The sequence below is a fragment of the Alexandromys fortis genome, unplaced genomic scaffold (assembly GCF_014885135.2).
Source record: "Alexandromys fortis isolate MF-2015 unplaced genomic scaffold, M_Fortis_MF-2015_v1.1 scaffold_21, whole genome shotgun sequence".
Taxonomy (NCBI): domain Eukaryota; kingdom Metazoa; phylum Chordata; class Mammalia; order Rodentia; family Cricetidae; genus Alexandromys; species Alexandromys fortis.
In genome coordinates, this window is record NW_026067905.1 from 12,507,657 (window position 1) to 12,528,596 (window position 20,940).

The window sequence follows — 20,940 nt, forward strand, 5'->3', positions numbered from 1 at the left end:
TTCAGCTGGTAGGTCCAATCAGTAAGCTGCTTCTCTCTGCTCCCTTTTTGGTAGCTATGAGGTGAGCAGTTCTGTTCCACCACGTGACCCCACCATGATGTTCTGCCTGACCACAGCCTGAAAATATTAGAAAAAGTACTGCAAACAGACTGAACTCTTTGAAACTATGAGTCAAAATAAATGTCTGTGAACTATTTCTCTCTGGTGTTTGTCATAGAGACAAATAAAAGCAAACAACTAATAACTACTGGCACTTTTGTTACATTACAATGCTGGGCGGTGGTGGCGCACGCCTTTAATCCCAGCAGTCGGGAGGGAGAGGCTGGTGGATCTCTGTGAGTTTGAGGCCAGCCTGGTCTACAAGAGCTAGTTCCGGGACAGGCTCCAAAGCTACAGACAAACCTTGTCTTGAAAAAAACCAAAAACATTACAAACTCTGATTCCATTCATTTGGACCATCGACAATACACTATGCTTGTATAATGGTACAAAAGGAGAAAGAAAACTAGTAATGTATTTCCTATGTTGTATCAGCTATTAAACTTTACAAAAATTGCTTCATTTAATACTTACAGTAATCCTACAAGATGGGGTTTAGTAACAGGCAAGGGGGAGATGGAAGTGATAGCTCAGTGGTTAACAGTGTATACTTGTATACTGCTCTTGAAGAGGACTGACATTCAGTCTCCAGCACCCACGCCAGGAAGCATACAACTCCAGTTTCAGGAGAATCTGAAGTCCTCTTCCGGCCTGTGTGGTTACTGCACCCACATGAACACCCACCCACCCACAGACACACAACACATTATACATCATTGAAAAAATTGAAAAGTAAACAAAGTTGAAAAAAATAATAGTAATAGACAAAGGAAAGTCAGGTGTGGTGCACACCTGTAATCCCAGGACTCTGAAGACAGAAACAGAATGGCTGTTACAGCTCAAATTCAGCATGGTCTACATTGCAAGTTCCAGTCCATATGGTATAACACAAAGAGACCCTGCCTAAATCACCAACCATCACCACCAACACCAGGCAAACTGAGACTCAGGTAAAGTCTCCAAGTTAATAAATAGTGCACTTAGATAAAACTGTTCTGCTTGCCCCATGGAGGAAAGGAGGCTCAACCTAAATCAACCATTCAATAGAACAAAACCTGATGTAAGTTTCGGCTTTATAATTTATATTCCATTGATGTTTTAAATTTTAATTACTATTACTTTATTATTTTGTGTGGATGAATGTTTTGCTCACGTCTGTGTACCGCATGTATTATTAGTGCCAGTAGAGGCCAGAAGAGGGCACTGGATCTCTCAGAACTGGGGTTACAGATGGTGAATTATTGGGTGAGTGTTGTAAACTGAACCTAGGTCCTCTGCAGAGTGGCCAGTGCGCTTGATACCAGAGCCATCTCTCCAGCCCTAAACAGTTCCAGCCTAACACATCCACTCTACTGAGACTGAGTTTCCCAACATCCAAGTTTCTAAGTGGCTGGGTGATCTATTTATATTAACATATACTAATGAGAAGCCACTCTTACTCTGTGAACTTCCTGATGGACATTAGAGTTGATTTCTAACTTTTGCTTCTAAGCACTTAGTGTGTATTTGTGTTGACGATTAAAACAGATAACATGTATACACCTCTTCATTCCTCGCCTTCAAATATGGCTTACCCTTAAACTATTAATTATCTACAATTTTATCCTTATTACCAAGTTGGTTTGAAAGACAGACTCTCTAACATGCTAAACAACCCAAACTCACACAATTAGGCAACACTTTATTTTACATCAGACAGAAATGATTTTCTACTTTAACCCTGTTCAGTGCATTTCTCCAACAGCTAGTCCACATGCACAGGTGGCTGACATGTCTTACCTTGCTGTCTGTGGTGGTATTGATCCTGTAGTGATACACACGTCCCTCATACCTGAGTGAGATGGACAGCTGCCCAGGGCTGCTCTCACTCTCTCGAACCAGGAAACTGCCGTTGATAAGGCTGCTGAGGAGATACTCTGCCGCGCTGCGGGACACGGGTCCATGGTACCAGGAATGCTTCTCCAGGCTGTTCACTGGAGTAATATAGTTGCTTGGCACCCAACCCTGTCCATTCTTGGAGCGAACTTCACTCCACTCGCCATTCTGGTTGTAACCAAGGACTCGTAGTTTTTCACCTAGCCAAGATGTTATCACAGAATGAAAGGGAAAACATTAAGGCTCTTTAAGACTGAGCGGAAGGGTTTAAAACTTCAACCTCACTGAAAAATGAACCAAGAACCTTGGTGCTTGCTTACCAATATCCTGATTAGTTTCCACTCTGTGGCTTAAATCACATGAGCATAACAAGAAATGGTTTCAGACAGTACAAGTTTTTAAAGGATTATATGTCACTTAAATTGTCTTGCAGAAACTATGTACTGTGCTAAGTTAGTATAGAAAGTTTATTCAAATAGCTAGAAAATGATAGTGTTCGTGTGTGTGTGTGTGTGTGTGTGTGTGTGTCCCCAGAAAGGGGTGCTGGATCCCCTGGGACTGGAGTAACCAAAAACTCTGAGTTATCTAATACAGATACTGAGAACTGAACTTTGATCCTCTGAAGGAGCAGTATGTGCTCTTAACCACTGAACCATCTACCAAGCCCACCCACCTACCCCTTCTTCTTTTAAGACAGTTTCATGTAGCCTAGACTGCTGGACTTGGGCTCATGACCCTTCTTCAGTCTTCTGAATTCTGGATTATAGGCACATACTAACACCTGGATAGTACTCACTCTTCAAAAGAAAAGTAAAATTTACTTTCATTTAAAGAGATATACATGTATATATGCATATATGTATGTATGTATACACAAACACACATATGATTCAGTGTTAATAATAACAAAAGCTTAGGAACAAGATGTCTGAAATACAAAGTTACTTGTATTTTCAGATGATGTCAAAGCAACAAAGCTTTCAATGTAAGCAAATACTTCCTGCCCCAACCTCCTGAGACTCCAGATCCAACAAAGAGGTTTCAGCACAAGAACTGTTTAGAGGATGGGAGGGGTAGTGAAGACTCTTAAGGCTCAAGTGTTTCCAGAACTCAAGGTTTCAAAGTTCAATTTTCTCAGTTTCTTCCTGTTTCCCATAAAAAATGAATCATTCTTTCCCATTCCTCTAAAATTAGTCTGTGGTAACAGAAAATAACTGTAAAGTTGGAACCCCAAATCTAAACCACTTGGTGAATCTTTGTATCAGCTTCATTCTCTTGATTTTATTATTAAAAACTTCAGGGCTGGAGAGATGGCTCAGTGGTTAAGAGCATTGCCTGCTCTTCCAAAGGTCCTGCATTGGGTTCCCAGCAACCACATGGTGGCTCACAACCATCTGTAAAGAGGTCTGGCACCCTCTTCTGGCCTTCAGGCATATACACAGACAGAATATTGTATACATAATAAATAAATAAATATAAAAAAAACCTACTCCCATAGTTTGTAAAAACTTCAATACACACTTTGTCCCATGCAATATACGCTTGCAGCATAGACTAGAAGCGTCTTTGTCAAAACTGATAGAGTAACAGATAGCAATGGTAACACAGATGTTCATCTAAGGACTGTAGTAAGTGAGGTTCTTATTTCTACGAGATACAAAGTTTTCTATAGAGTTCACATCTGTTAGCTCCAGAGAGCAGAAAGAAGCCAATCAATCTACAGTACAGGGCCCAGAAGATACCAGGACAAAACTGGTGAGGGAAAATTCAGACTTATTGTTATAGCCAATATACCTTTCTCCTTTGGCTTACATTATGCTTACCATACCATAACATTATGTTTACCATAACTGGAGTCCTATTAGCCCCTACCATTTCACCTGAGACACCCTGGTATGAGAGAAACCACTCAGAGGTCTGTGTAGGAACTCATATGTGTACATATTATACACTGTATAAAGATAATAAGATATGAGTGTCTGGTATGGCAGTGGACATTCACAAATGTGTAGATGCACAGTAGCTATATGTACAAAAGAAAGGAACTTGCGGGCTAAAGAGATGGCTCAGTGATTAAGAGCACTGCCTGCTCTTCCAAAGGTCCTGAGTTCAATTCCCAGCAACCGCATGGTGCCTCACAACTTTATCTGTAATGAGATCTGGTGCCCTCTTCTGGCCTGCAGGCAGACATGCAGACAGAATACTGAGAATACTGTCTACGTAATAAATAAATCTTTTTTTTTAAAAAAAAGAAAAAGCATACATGTAGCCAGAATACTGAGAATACTGTATACATAATAAATAAATAAATAAATAAATAAATAGATAGATAGATAAATAAATAAATAAATCTTTTTAAAAAAAGAAAAAAGAAAAGAAACTTGCCAGGGAAATTCACAGAACCACTTAATATAGGCCATCATAATCAGGATAAAGCCAAAACCCCCAGGACTTTGCCTTTTTTTTTTCCCTCCTCTTTTTATTAGAATTCCTACCCTGGCAATCTTGACTACCATGGAAATGGGCAGGGAAACAGACATTGAACCTGCCAGTACAGGAATCTTAGAACTTTCTTTTTATTTTTGATATGGGAAGACATCACTCTGTCATTCAGGATAGATAGCATCTGTCCCCTGGGTTCAAGCCAACCTCTTGCTTATATGCACACAATATTGTTTTCTACAAAATTTTTATTTAAAGACAGAGTCTCATTCTGTAGCCCACTCTGGCCAACAATGTTTTGCTTCAGTATCTCAAAATCCTAGAATTTCAAACAAAAGCCACATATTCAACACAAAGTATTTTTTGTGAAGCACATTTATTTTTATTTGATGTGTATAAATGTTTGCCTGTGTGTATGTATGTGTACCATCTATGTGTATGATACCTGAAAAGGCTAGAAGAGTTTATCAGATTTTATGATTTACCACTGGGTCCTCTGCAGAAGTGTTCATAAACCACTGACCCATGTTTCCAGCCCCCAAATTTTATTTAATTCAAGCCAACCATTACTTTCAAAAGAGTAACTATAATTAAAGGATAGTTTCTTCTTTAAAATATAAAAAGACAGACATGGTGTCAAACATCTTTAATTCCAACACTTGGAATGTAAAGACAGGAGGATTAGGTGTTCAAGGCTAGCCAGCTTTGCATCAAGATCAAGCTTGGGTTACATGAGACCCTGACTCATTAATAATAACAACACAAAAAAACTCTGAAGTCTGTGTAGGAATTCATATGTGTACATCTTAGACATCTTTTTAGTAGTAAGAAATTGATATAAAAATTAGTATTAGGTTTTTAAAGAAAAACCATTGTCAATCATGAGATAAAGGGAATCCCAGCCCTTGAGCAGAATACATTAATGATTCTATAACTAGTGACTGAGAAATTAAGATGATTTTATCAATGTTTCCTTGGCAAAAGAACTATCTTGGAAAATAAAAATTTTTACATAGCTAATGAAGTTCCTAATCACTACTTTGCAAACAGGTACAAAGAGAACACTGCCATGTAAAGGAAAACCACACAACAGACATGGCTTGGAAGTTCTTTGTTTTAGCCTTGAACTTATATAAATAAAATAATCTCCACGTGCATACCTGTTCCAACATCTGCCCCCAATAAACCAAAATCTCATGCTGAGCAGAGGAGGGCCTGCATTCCCTGGGCCTCTGGGTGGGTGAGTGGGTGGGTGGATGTGTGTGTGTGTGTGTGTGTGTGTGTGTGTGTGTGTACAGTGTCTGAACACACCTATACCCCAGTCTGAGAAACTCAGTTTGGGAGCTGGAGAGATGGCTCATCACTTAAGCTGTTCTTTCAGAGGACCTGGGCTAGATTCCCAGCACCACATGGTGTCTCACAACCATCTGCAACTCCAGTTCCATGAGATGCAACCATTCTTGAGACCTTCATGGGGTACCACCAGGCACACATGCAGAAAGTCAGGCAAGAGGCTCTCATATACATAGATTAAATACACGTTAAAAAATGTTTTTGTTGACAAACTTGGTTTTAAGGAATTCTGCTTAAGTGAATTTGATGGCACTTAAAAATTGCTATGTTGATTCTGGGGTTATAGTTCTTCACTAGAGCACATGACTAGCTTGTATGGGGTTACAAAGTTAATGACTAGTTATAAAAATTCTATATAGAAATATTTCCTCACAGTCAGGGAAGGCAGGTAGAAGCTAGGGTGTTTCAGAGTACAAAGTCCTAACAACATGAACCTTTTCTTGAGTTGTTTTAATAAATCCTGAAAATAGAGCTGATTGTTTCTGAGGCAGCAGTCCAGAAAGAGGTAAAAGAGAAAAGGCAGCAGAAGTGCCTGGTCACAAATCATGTGAACGGTGGCAGTGGCAGAAGGCAGCACAGGGTTCATTTCTCAGCCACCAGAGAAAGCTGTGAAGCACAATTCAGAGCCGTCTCACCTTTAGTGATACTGAGTGTGTTATCACCACTTGCCACGAAGTCATAAAGTGCGACAAAGAGATTAGGGTCACTCTCAGTGGCTCCCAGCAAATTCTCCTTGGAGCTCCACCTAATGGCTTCATTCAGTGCCTGAGATTCAGCGTCACAGCCATAGGGGCGGTGTAAAACCTCTGAAAGACATAAAAAGGGAAAGAAGTCCAGTGAGTGAAACAGCAAGAGCTCAGCTCAGCGCAGGGGCAGCATTTGAGCTGCAGACTCATACTGAGAACTGTTCAGAGTTAGTTCCAGGTCTCCTCCACTGAGCAGGGAATTTAAAGCCAGCCTGAGCTACATGAGACTATCTCAAAAAAAAACAACATACACAACAGAGTGAGCAAAGGTGCTGAATTTCCGGGGCTTACGGCAGCAACGGACTTGTTGCAACCGTAATACTGTAGTTAGAGGAAAGACCACACAGAATGAGACTTTAGTTCTGATTTACATGCAGTCACCTAACTCAGGCCTAAAGGAATAGCAAAGGTGCACTTGTCTAAAAATGACCAAACAAGTACTTGCTAGCTTTACAAGACACATGTGACATTTTGCTGTAGTAACGACTTGCAGCTTTCTGGAGGTGGAGTTGAGTCAGGGTCTTAAATGGCCTCAGTCTCAAACTTGCTATGAAATAGAGGGTGACCTTGAACTCCCGATCCTTCTGCCATCTACCCCGTCCCCTACCCCTACACAAAAGTGCCAAAATTACAGGAGTGTCCTTCAAACACAGTTATTAGAGAAAGGATCAGAAATATGAATGGTAAAATTAGCAACTCTTCTAAACTAGGTGCTTCCTATATGCCTTCATAGAAAAGAAACTGTAGGGAAATTTTGTTTCTATTTACAAATAACAAATACAGACACCACGCTTCTAGCAAGATAAATGCTCAAGTTCTCTGATAAACAAAACCACATTTGAGTCAAGCATGGCAGCTCACACCTGTAATCCACCACTCAGGAGGTATCTGACACCAGCCTAGACTACAGAGTCAGACTTATCTCAAAAACAGTAAAGAAAGAAACATCTTTTTATGTTATAATAGCTTACAGTTGTTCACTGCCTTAATTTCTTAAACTATAATCTCTTTTCCCGGGCATCAAATTTTTGTAAACTTAATCAAGGTTCTAGAAAATCCCACCAATGCACTTGTGAGTTTCACTTATCCACACCAGCCTTAGCCTTGTAAGATCTGTTTCTTCTCAAGGCTTTATAGTTTCTGAATCTACTTGTATCTATACCATGTTTGTTGAAAAATTATCTCATTCTCATACCCTAGTTTGGCTATATGAAACAAACAAGAAAAAAAAAAAAACTTCCCTATAGCAATTTTGATCTAAGGGCCTATGTGAAGTGGCTGTCTGTCATGTCCTGTAACATTTTTCTCTTACATCTCTTTCCTAATTTTTTTATTCAAAATTGGTTTAGTCATTTTGAAGAGGGGGAAAGCTTTGAATTTGCGGTATCATGTTGTTTCAAGACATCCCTCTTCACCTCTCCTTCAATACCTTCATTCGAACCCCAACAGATCTCACCTGGACTACTGCCTCCAGTCTTGTCTCCCTCAAATCCATCCTCCACACAGCTGGCAAAGTGATCTATTTAAGACAAAAATTGGACCACATCACTCTTAAGCCCCTTTAAGAATTCATCATCAAACTAGAGTCTCTTCATTCCTGGCTTTCAAGCCCTTTCATGAGTGAGGTGAACCTACTTCTCTGCCCCTCTCCCCACACCACACCTTATACTTGAAGCTTTACTGGTGTTGCCGTCCACATTTGGGCCTTTTTTCATATAATTCATTACACCTGCAGTGGCTTTTCCCACTATTCTTTTGTGTGCACGTGGAGACGAGGATACCGTATCAGTCATTCCTCAGGAGCCATGAACCATCCACCTTCTGTTTTTCTCTTTCTTTCTTTTTTGGTTTTTTGAGACAGGGTTTCTCTGTAGCTTTGGAGCCCGTCCTGGAATGAGCTCTTGTAGACCAGGCTGCCCTCGAACTCACAGAGATCCACCTATCTCTGCCTCCCAAGTGCTGGGTTAAAAAGGCATGTGCCACCGCTGCCGGGCCATCCATCTTCTTTTTAAACTAGGTGTCTCACTGGCCTAAGGGTCACGAAGTATGTTAGCCTTCTGGCTCCTCAACACTGGGATTACAAGTATGCCACCATGCTCAGCTTTTAAAACCACGGGTTCTGGGAATCAAACTCACAATGTACTTCTTATGGATAACGATGACATTTTCTTCCTAAAGGTTCTATAATCTATACTTAACAGCTGTTAGGTGCATGATGCCCAACTTACACAAAACATAAGTGACAGCAAACCGTGAAATGTATCTTAAAATACACTAACCATGAGTGTAGTGAACACACCTTTAATCTCAGTATTGGGGAGGCAGAAGCAGGCAGCTCTCTGTGGGTTCAAGGTTGTTCAGAGCTATAACATACATAGTGAGACCCCTGACTCAAAACCAAACAAACAAAAAACACAAACCAAATAAAGGTACCCATTAAGTAATATTTAGACCTTGATTTTTCTGTAGTCTTTAGAAGACAATAAAACCAACTTCAACACAATGATGTCAAAAGTAGCAAATAGCACACGCCTACCTTATTTTGTGAAACTCAGCATCTTCAAAGTTAAGATCTGTAAAACTAATCTGAACAAACATTCAACTGGTATTGTGCCGCAAACGTGAAGGCCAGAAATCACCAATGACTGCTAGAATTTACCAAGCAAAGCTGCTTCTCCAGCTATACCTACTTCTTGTGCCAAAATTCCCTGCCTTACTCAAAGGCAATTCTATCTTTTCAGGTGCTCTGGCTACAAACTCTAATGGTTCATCCCTCTGCTCTTAGTCTCACAGAACACCCGAGTCCAGAGCTGGCTCAACGGTAACACTGCCTGCTGCTAAGCTTGACAACCTGGATCCATGCTCATGAGAGGAGAACCGACTCTTTAAACTGTCCGCTGACTCTCACATGTGAATGTGTACGTATGCACACACATACAAATTAACGTAAAAATTTTAAAGCACCCAAAATCTATCCATTTCTTACCCACCTTTTCATTTCTACCAATATTCTTTCACTAGGCTACCGATTTCTATGTCTATACCTTTTCCTTTGAAAGCTTAAAAAAAAAAAGCCAGACTTTGTTACTCTATGTTTAAAATTCTTTATTGGTTTCAATTTTAGAGTAAGAACCAAATCCCTAAAGGGCCTTTCAGGTCCCTCGCAGTTTAATTTGCCTAATTCATTTTCATTTTTTATTTTCTTTTTAGACAAGGTATCACTATGTAGCACAGAGGTACACCTCCCTCTTCTTCCCCACTGCTGTGATTGAAAGTGTGCACCATCACACACAGCTCTTTTTTAAAGATTTTTTAAAATTGTGTGTGTGTGTCTGTCTGTCTGTCTGCACTCATGTGTAGGTGCCTATGGAGGTGAGAAGAGTATATCAGACCCATTGGAGCTGGAATTACATTGTGTGTAGCCACCTGGTGCTGGCACTTGACCCCAGTCTTTGGCTACAGTAGGGAGTGTCCCTTTCTAGCCCTAGCATATTTTCTCCCTAGTCTTATTTCAATGCTGACCACTACCCTCCCTACTACTGCTTAAACATGGCAGGTACACACCCCTGCCTTTTCCCCCACTGACCTTTTCTTCTGCCTAAAATGCTTTCTTCATATTTCCCTCAAATGTAATCCTCTGAGGCTACCAGGTCCTGATGGCCCGATGTTAAAGTGCATCACTCCTAACAACACTAACGTACTCCAAGCTTCCTTTCCTGATTTAGTCGCCCAGTTTGTTCTACAAAACACATCACACAATTTACTTGCTTATGATATGCACGTATATTACCTAACTCTTCCAGGTGCACTGAAGACAAAATTTTTCTTATTTGTTCATTGAATAATGAACAACAAAAGCCCTTCTCCCCAGACCCAAAAGTGCTCCTAAATAAGAGGCCCTTTTAAAGAAACTTTTCTTTAAAATCAGGCATGTGGCACATGGCTGCAACCCCAGTATTACAGAGGCCGAGGCGGAAGAATCTTAGGTCCCACACTAGATGAGTTTGCACAATATAGCAAGACTCTGTCTCCAAACCAATACACAACAAAAGGCTTTTTTAAGGATACATCATGTAGCCTGCAAAGTCACAGCAGGTGCTATTGGAGGGAGGGAGCAGCAAACCCTTTAAACTGGGCATAGCTCACTTTACACCGGACGCCTTTTAAATGTGATGAACAATATTTCTGTACTGCTGACTGTCAACACATAAGGAAATATTCAGACAGGTTTCATCTACTCTGGGAAGAACTCTGGGCCCAAAAGAGGGCTATTAAAGGCAAGTTATTATCTTCAAAACCATTTTATTTGACAAAAGAAAAAAGAATGAAGTTCACAGAAAAAATCTGTGTACATTTTAAAACTATGGGAAGAGTTAGAGGAGGGGGTTAAACTTAACACACACCAAAAAAAAAAAAAACCTTTCATAAATTTAGTAACAGTCAACCAATGGTATACAGCCTTAAATGAAGTAACAAGCAAGCACAAGGTAAATGCAGTGCCCAAGGGAAACGGCCTAGAAGAAACCCAAGCCAAGGAGACAGTCTTTCCGTTCCGAGCAGGCCCTCCCATCTCCGGCTTTTACAAATCTTCCTTCCTTCCTTCTTTCTTCCCACTCACTCTTTTGTTCTTTTAGACTGAGTTCCTGTCCAATCTGCCCGCACAGGATATCCACAGAAAATACAACCTATCCACTAACACCAAACAAAAGGAAAATATCTTCAAACAAAAACGTCCTAATTCTTTCTGAGGCCAGGACTAAGCACAGAGTTAGAAACGATCATAGCTGGAAGGCTGGGGAATGATGTTTAATGAAATAAGAGAGCAAACTAAAGAACAAAGCAAAAGGGAACCAAAGCCTGTGGGTGGAGGACACTGGAGCCTCCGACATCAAGGTCCAGTCTATGCCATATTTGCCACTAGTAAAGACAGGCAAGCCCCATGAGTCAGAGGTACTGCACCCACTTCAATGTCAGTGTGTGGGCTAGAATGCCTAACTTCTGAACAATGCAAGCTGGTAAACTTATCACATTAACTAATTCTTTCAATTAACCCACTGCTATAGAGGTAGATTGAGGAAAGAACAGTTAAGGGCCCTAAACTTTACTTGTGTGAAATACTCAGGGAGCAGAAATATTGACAATCATAAAGAAATAATCTTTATCTTTTCTACTGTAGAACAACACAGACACACACCAGCAACATACTTAAAATCCAAAATAATAAAACTGAAATACAAATTTAAGTTCAGAGGAAATGTGGATATTTAATATTTAGCTTATAAAACACATTTTCAATATTAATTCAGTCAGGATTTTTTTTATCATTTTCATTATAAATTTGTCAGATAGTAATTATTTTCTCAGTGTTTTCATTACTTTATACTGTTTAATATTGTTCTACTTTGATTGTACATGGCTAGTAATTTTTAATACCTCTTTTAAAAACTATTTTAGTTGGATATATTTGGCAGTTTTCAATTTAGCTTAAGTTTTTCAATCAAGATATATACCTCTAACATCATTTTACATATTATTCATGTTCTTCCATTAAGTATTTGTTAAAAATCTAGTTTGCTGAGTATGGTGGTACATGCCTTTATTCTTAGCTCTCAGGAAGCAGAAACAGGCTAACCTTTGTGAGTTTGAGACCAGCCTAGTCTACATAGCAAGTTCCAAGTCAGCTATTAAGACAGTGACATCCTATCTCAAACAAAACAAGGCTGAGCATAGTGGCACACACCTCAACTCCCAGCATTACAGAGGCAGGCAAGGTCCCTCAGAGTTCCAGGCCAGCCAAAGTTACATTGTGAGATACTGCCCCCCCCCCCCGCCCCAACCAAACCAAGCAAACAAACGAAAGAGTGTAGTATAAAATACCAAATAAAGCAAACAAACAAAACATATAAACCTTCACTGACCACAATGGAGGTAAAAGGAGATTAATCCACGTTTCATTACTGTGTTATCTACCTCCACCCCATCCCAGCTCTCATCTCTGAACATACCTGTCACGTGGGCCACGGGCAACGCTGAGGCATCCCTGCCTGAGCAGGACAGCAAGGTGTCCTGGTCTCTGCAGTAACTGGCTGGAGGCAGCTGAACAGGTCCCAGGACCATGCCTTTGGCCAACAGCATGAAAGTTAAACTGTTCTGAACAGAGGAGCCTTAAAATACCACTTTGGCCAGCAATCCACACACGTGGGACATTTACTCATACACTCTGTGGCCAAAAGGAACAAAGGACAAGTTCAACCCACAGGGGTGGAGACCCGAGTAAGGGTGGAGCTACTCCAAAAACTCAGGGATGGGGTAAGAACCATACACAGGCTATTTCAAGTCACAACAGTAACAGTTAATAACAAAATCAGCCAAGATGAGTAGGGTACAGAAGTTACAGTCCCAGGGACAATGAGGTGAAACTGTTCAGTGTTTCCTTGGAGAAAGCCTGCTTCCAGTACAACACCAAACACATTTTGAAAAGACAGGAAACGCCTAACAAGACTCATCTTTACATCACTCTAGTTAGTTCAAGAAACCACAAATCCAAAGTCAAAGAAATAGTTACAGTGTGACTCATAAGCAAGGCAGAAGCAGAGAGCAACTATCCACCGCCTTCCCTAACAAATGGCCTGTGTGGCTCAAAACAGGTAAAGAAGCACGGCGCACAGGGCTGAAACTGTGAATGCTGAAACCTGGAAAGGCAAGTCTAATTTTAAGTATAAAGGGAAAGGTTACATAAGATTAAGACCTTAAAAATCAGAGTGATTTATGAGACACAAACCAATAAAGTAAGCGATAGATAACTAAGCAGTACAATCTACAAGAATAATTCAGAGAAGGTTGTGGCACACATCTGGGCGGAGACAGGGATTTCCAGTCTAAAGCTAGCCTCAACCACAGCACCAATCATAGTAGTAATACAAAACAGTGTTAATAACTGTACAGTTGGGAATGCCCACTGCATTAATTATTAAGCACCTACTATATATATACCAGTTATTTTAGGTCAATAAAAGTAACATAGTAAAATTACAGGAAAGCAGGACCTAAATACTCACATTAAAATAAAAATATAAAAATACAAGTTGTAAGTAACATTGCAAGAGAAAGACTGAATTTGATGTCTGTTATCAACAACAATTTGTAAACTAAAGCCTATGTTTTCAATGCAACTAACTTTTACAAAGCTCCTGCATCCATGTCATGAAAAAGTAAGAATTAAATGACTAAAAGCTAATTCAAATAATAACTCAGAATTTCAAATGCCAGGTGAAATTTCTCTTTCTGAGGATTCTAAAACTTTTCTGGGAGAGTATCTCTATAATCCATGTTCTGTTCATATGTAGAATCTATCATAAGATTAACTATTCAATCAGTAAATCTACTCAAGTCATCAGTACTTTTATAGTGTCCTGACACTATAGAAAAAATGCAAAAGCAAAATGTGGTACATATATACAGTGAAATATTATTAAGCAATAAAAAGGAATAAAATTTGATATATGTTACAACATATATATCTTTTATAAGCATCACAAGAAGCCAGACACAAAGGGGCAAATATTTTATAATTCCAGTTAAATAAAATATCTTGATTTTTCTTTTATATAAATGCCTAAAACTGTGAATAAATTTAATGTTATAGAATTGCACAGTGGAAAATGGTTATTTATGGCAAACTTGATATTATTTACATTTTATCATAATAAAAACTAAAATAACTTGAGACTCCAAAAACCTTTTGATTATTGGGCTACAATTATTTACTGTATTAAAACCAAGAAATCTTAACAATGATTATTAATTCTAAAATATCAAATTTATTATAAGTATAAATAACATTTTTATTAAAAGTGATTTTTCAAAAGACAATTGAAGGAGTAGCATTATTGTTGTTTACAAATGCAATACCTTGAAGCAAAGATGTGTATTATTTAAAAGAAAGTAACAACCTCTGCCAGGAATAAGAATCTTAGCAGCATCCTTGACGGGGCAGGGAGAGCCTCAAAGGCAAAACCACTGAAGCAGAAAGGATGAACCTGGTGTGTTGAGAATGAAAAGTGTGGCCACTGCTGAGGATGCCTGAGGCTGCCAGAGCAAGCATATTCCAATTACAAAAGGAAATCCGGTGAAGTGCCCTAAGCAGGGAAGTCATATGGTCTGACCTCCATTTTTTTTTTTTTTTTTTAAGATAAGCACTACTGCTTGGGAAGAGGGGTAATTATTCCGAGAGAAAAATGAGGAACTAGTCAGGAGTAGGATCATATTGGCTGGAGTACAATGACAGCAGCGGAGACAAAGAAAGAGCAGATGTACTTAAAGATGTGGTTCACAGATGGAAGCCAGGGTGCCTAAAACTGCTTAGATACAGCAGAAGGAGAAAACAAAGGCTTTAAGCTTGAGAACTCGGGTAGTTGCCATGCATACTCAGAAGCAAGTTTCCTGAGTAACTAAATTTAAAAGGTACAATGAGGCACTTTGATGCATAAATCTGAAGCTCAGAGATGATCTTGGGGTGAAGGCACCAACACTCATGGTGATTAAAATCAGCACGGGGGGTGGTGATGATAGCTCAGCTGGTAAAAAGCACTTATTACCAAGTCTGATGACCTGAGTTGAGTCCCAGGGTTCTACATAATAGGAGAAAGCCAAGTTATCCTCTGACCTCCACATGCAAAATAGGGGACACACACATCCACACAAGTACACCACATTCCCCAAGTAAATGAATAGGTGCAAAATTTAAAATAAAGTAAGTCAAGACAAGGGCGGGGGGAGATGGCTCAGTTGGTAAGTCACTTGCTATACAAGCATGAGGGCCTGAGTTTGATCCCCAGAACTCACATGAAAGAGCTAGACTGGTGGCACACATTTATAATCCCAACACAAGCGAGGTAGAGACAGGTAAATGACTCCCTGGGCCAGCCTAGCTGACTGAGCGAGTTCCAGACAATAAGAGACCCTGTCTGAAGAAAAAAAAAAAAAAAAGAAAGAAAAGCAGATATGGCTCCTAAGTAATATCTTACCCCAGGTTATCATGTGCCTCCATACAAACCAGCACACATACGTGCACAGACTTGCACTCACATGAACGCATGCACACACGCACACACCCTAACTATAGATATGGATGAGATCACTTAATGAATTCACACTTTAAATAGAGAATGCTGCTTCAGATCACTTAAGATTCTTTTCTAGGTTGAAACTATGTAGCCTAGAAAGTAGCAAGATGATACAATTTCAAATGTGAAGAAAAACAAAAACAAAAATCTATGGACATAGCTCTGTAAGTCCATTATGTGCAAGGCTCCAAGTTCATCACAAAAACAAGCAAACATTAACCCAAATTTCTACAGCCACTGAAAATATTTAGAAGCTAGAGAGAGGCTCAGTGGTTGAGAGTGCAGGCTGCTCTTTCAGAGGACCTGGGTTCAGTTCCCAGAACCCACGTGGAGGCTCATAACCACTTCTACCTCTAACTCTAGTTCCAGGGGGTTCTAAAGCCCAATTCTGGACTCCACAGGCACTGGATGTGAGCAGTGCACAGACGTACATGCAAGCAAAACATCCTTACACATAAAGATCTTTGAAAAATGAAAAAATACCCTTCAGCTATAATGGTAAAAGAGACACATAATCAACAAGAACCCAATGCCAGAAGACTGGCTTTAGGAGAACTGTTAAAGATATTTAGATAGAATGGGAAATGTTGTAAAATTCTGGAACACCAAGAAGAAAGAACTAGGGTCTAGAGAGATGGTTCTGTGGTAAATAAAGTTTGATTTCCAGTGTCCAAGTTGGACAGCATCCAATGCCCTACTATGTCCCTGAGGGGCACTGCACAAACTTAGAAAGATTGGCACACTGTGGTGGTTTTAATGAGACTGGCTCCCATAGGCTTGTATATTTTGATGCTTAGTAAATAGGAAGTGGAAATGTCTGAGAAAGGAGGATTAGGTCTGGCCTAGTTGGAGGAAGTGTATCACATGGGGTGGGCTTTGAAGTTTCAAAAGCCCACACCAGCCTAGTGTGTGTGTGTCTGTCTCTGTCTCTCTCTGCCTGTTACCTATAAACCAGGACGTAAAGCTCCCAGCTACTGCTCTAGCACCTTGCTTCCCTGCCTGCTGCCACACTATCCACCATGAGGATAGTGGACTAACCCTCTGAAACAGTAAACAAGCTCCAAACTAAATTCTTTTGTAATAGTTGCCTCGATCATAGTCTCTTCGCAGAAATAGAAATCCTAAGAAACACACATACATGTAATTTTGTTAAAGGTTAGAATCATATAAAACATATAAAATTAAAAGAATATAGCTCAGTGAGCACACATAAAATTATTAAGCAATAAAGAACAAAATACTGCTACATGCTATAACAAAATCTTTGAAAGCATTATGTCAAATGAAAAACATCAAAAATTAATGCATACTATAGGCTTCAATTTAGAGTACTGGTTCTCAACCTGTGGGTCACGGCCCCTCTCAACTGACTCTTCCATGGGGTTGCCTAAAACTAACCAAAAACATGGATGTTTATATTAAGATTCATAACAGCAGCAAAATTACAGTAATAAAGTAGCAACAAAAAAAATTTTATGGTTGGGAGTCACCACAACACGAGGAACTGTGTTAAAGGGTCACAGCATTAGGAAGATTGAGAACCCCGATTTAAAAAACATTTAGGGGGGCTGGAGAGATGGCTCAGAGGTTAAGGGCACTGGCTGCTCTTCCAGTGATCCTGAGTTCAATTCCCAGCACCCACATGGTGGCTACAACCTTCTGTATTAGGATCTGATGCCCTCTTCTGGCCTGTAGGTGTGCACGCAGAGTACATAAAAAATATATATAAATAAAAAAATTTAAAAATTTTCAAAAAAAAAAAAAAAAATTTAGAACAGGCAATCCATAGAAACTGAAGGAGCCCTGAGCTGCAGAAGAGGAACGCAGAGTGACTGACTGCTAGTGGCTACACAGGGTTTCTTGTTTGGAGTTTAAGTCCTAAGATTAGACTATGTTGGTAGTTGAAAGCTGTGACTGCTATAAAAACAGACAAAAAATTCAATGACTTATACCCTGTTTCTAGACCTGACATTCAGATAGTTAGGCTCTGAGTTTACAGTTATTTACAACACAGGAAAATGAATGATAATTGCTTCATGAGTCATAAATATGAGCAAAGTTGTGGTAAGAATCTGTCACATTTCAATATCAAACTTTACTTTGAGGAGCTAATAAATGGAAAGATGGGCCAGAGACCCTGAGCAGTGGTCCTCAACCTTCCTAATGCTGCAACCCTTTAATATAGCTCCTCACGGTGTGCTGACCCCAACCATAACATTATTTCATTGCTACTTCCTAACTGTAATTTTACTAGTTATAAATCATGATGTAAATGTCTGCTATTCAGGATATCTTGATATGTCACTCCTGTGGGGATGGCAAACCACAATTTGAGAACCACTGTTCTAAGTAGATTCACATAATTTTCATTTAAACTTTTGATTATTTTCCCTTTACAAAACAAACAGTTGATGAACTAGTCTTTCCCCTGTGGTGGGAACCAAGCAGCTTCCCCCCTTTAGTCTACATTTATCCAGTAACTCCCTCCTAACCCAAACCAACCAATTCTGAGAGACAATGGGAACTCATCCTCCTGAGGAATAATACCAGAAGTTGACTTCTGGCCTTCACATGTATCTGTGACACATACACACACACACACACACACACACACAGAGACAGAGAGACAGAGAGACACACACACAGAGACAGAGACATAGAGAGATACAGAGACAGAGATTATGCACATTTAATGCAAATTCTTCTTAGCATTATGAATTATATGCTAAAATGGTAGGTTCAGATCAGATCAAGACATGTGGGAATGTGGGTAAGCTACTAATATTTCAAGGTGAGCATGGCAGTGAAGGCCAATAATCCCAGCTACCAGGAAAACTGAGGCCACCACACTTGGGGGTCCTCTGACTTTTCTACACATGTACCCTGCACACACTCACTATACACACAGGGTTTTTTTTTTTTAAGGACAAATTGAACTATTTAGAGAACTGAGAGAGAGAGCTATACATTTGGTCCTTTGTATCTGTGTGTTCTGCACCCTCAGATCCAGCTGTTGATAAGGTATTTGGGGTATGGAGCACCAGGGAGGAGTATACATGTTTCATAAATCTCCTCCTCTGTAAGGAATCAAAGGCTCTGCATTCCAGAATGTCTTAAGAGTCCTCACAACAGACTGATATTTGGCTTTCCACACTTACACAGCAGCAAAACTGACCTCTGATCTAAGGCTAGAAATGGGTAACTACAATAATACTTGTCCCATGAGTGAGGGCATGCTAGAGAATGAATTTTAAATAAGAGTAAAGCAAAACAAAGACATCATAGAAAAACAAAAGTAAAAGTCAGTATTACTTATGATTACTAATTTAAAAACCTTTAATAAACTTATAACAAGCCAAATCCAACAGCAGGCATGCAAGGTTCAAAGATCATAAACATCAATGCAATATACATTAATACAAATTTTTTAAAAAGCATGATTACCTCAATACAAAAGTTCCTACTATATAGGAAAATTTTAAACAAGCACCCCCTAATTTAGGTATTATTATAATTCTTTAAAGTGATGCTTAAAAGTCATGCCCTGCTTATGTTTACCAAAAATATATAAAACCAGCTCTGTTTTACTGAGTACCTGTCACATGCAAAGTATGAGGCACAAGAAGTTTAACTGTAAACAGCCCTATAAGGTAGCCACTGTAAGCACACACGAATGGTAGTACTTGGTGACTCAGTGTACAGACTCTCAAGCTACAGCCCCTAGATCTAAATTCAAGTTTTACAATCAGTGTTATCTCTGAAACCTTTATCAAGTTGGAATCATAAATAGACAGTACAAGAACTAGAGATGGCACAGTGGCACATGCTTGCTACACAACATTAGGACCTAAACTGGGATCCCCCAACACTTACCAAAAGAAGAAGGTATGGCGGCAGCACATCGCCTGTAATGAGAATATAGGAGGACACCTTGGGGCTTGCTGGCCAAATAGCCTAGCCAAATCAGTAAACTCAATGTTTAATCAGAGACTATATCTCACAAAGGTGGAAGTGATTGGGGAAGGCACCTGTGGTAAACCTCTGCCCCACCACACACACATGCATATAAGTATACACATACCTGCACAGAGGTGCACATACATATACCCACAAATAGACAATACTATAGTTACTCACAGAAGTGGCACAAGAATTAAAAGATTAAATGTAAAGACCTTAAAACAAGGACTATATATGAACTGAACAGAGAATTCTCAAGAAGTTCAAATGGCCAAAAGACACTTAAGGTCATGCTCAACCTCCTTAGCGATCAGGGAAATGCAAATCAAAACAACTTTGAGATACCATCTTACACCTGTCAGAATGGCTAAACTCAAAAACACCAATGATAGCCTTTGCTGGAGAGATTGTAGAGTAAGGGGTACACTCATCCATTGCTGGTGGGATTGCAAACTTGTGCAACCACTTTGGAAATCAGTGTGGCGGTTTCTCAGGAAATTCAGGATCAACCTACCCCAAGACCCAGCAATACCACTTTTGGGAATATACCCAAGAGATGCCCTATCATATTACAAAAGCATTTGTTCAACTATGTTCATAGCAGTGTTATTGTAATAGCAGAACCTGGAAACAACCTAGATGCCCTTCAATGGAAGAATGGATGAAGAAAGTGTGGAATATACACATATTAGAGTACTACTCAGTGGTAAAAAACAATGACATCTTGAATTTTGCATGCAAATGAGTGGAAATAGAAAACACTATCCTGAGTGAGGTAACCCAAACCCAAAAAGATGAACATGGGATGTACTCACTCATAATTGATTTCTAGCCATAAATAAAGGACATTGAGTCTATAATTTGTGATCCTAGAGAAGCTAAATAAGAAGGTGAACTCAAAGAAAAACATAGTTATCCTCCTGGATACTGGAAGTAGACAAGATTGCCAGGCAAAAATTGGGATCTTGAGGATGGGGTGAGATGGGGGTAGGGGAGATGGGGAGAGAAAAGTGAGAAGGGAAGGATGAAGGGAACTTGTGGGAATGGGATGGTTGGGATAAAGAAAGGCTGGATATGAGAGCAGGGAAGCACATATCTTAGTTAAGGGAGCCATCTTAGGGTTGGCAAGAGACTTGACCCTAGAGGGGCTCCCAGGTGTCCAGGGAGATGTCCCCAGTTAGTTCCTTGGGCAGCTGAGCAGAGGGAACCTGAAATGACCCTATCCTATAGCCATACTGATGAATATCTTGCATATCACCATAGAACCTTCATCTGGCTATGGATGGAGATAGAGACAGAGACCCACACTGGAACACTGGACTGAGCTCCCAAGGTCCAAA

General features: G+C 39.8%; 1 protein-coding gene across 10 annotated transcripts in view; it reads right to left on the minus strand.

Moving 5' to 3' along the window:
• Abl2 (ABL proto-oncogene 2, non-receptor tyrosine kinase) overlaps nt 1-20,940 on the minus strand; it is a 93,065-nt gene that overhangs the window by 25,005 nt on the left and 47,120 nt on the right. For 4 of the 10 annotated variants that reach the window (XM_050135318.1, XM_050135317.1, XM_050135325.1 and 1 more), the window contains exons 2-4: nt 7,972-8,034; nt 6,405-6,575; nt 1,879-2,174 (exon numbers count right to left, since the gene is read on the minus strand). In XM_050135318.1, coding sequence (XP_049991275.1) covers nt 1,879-2,174; nt 6,405-6,575; nt 7,972-8,034 — 530 coding nt within the window. Of the gene's footprint in view, nt 1-1,878; nt 2,175-6,404; nt 6,576-7,971; nt 8,035-12,520; nt 12,673-20,940 lie in introns of those variants that run through there. The other 6 variants (XM_050135323.1, XM_050135321.1, XM_050135327.1 and 3 more) reach the window with 3 other exon arrangements.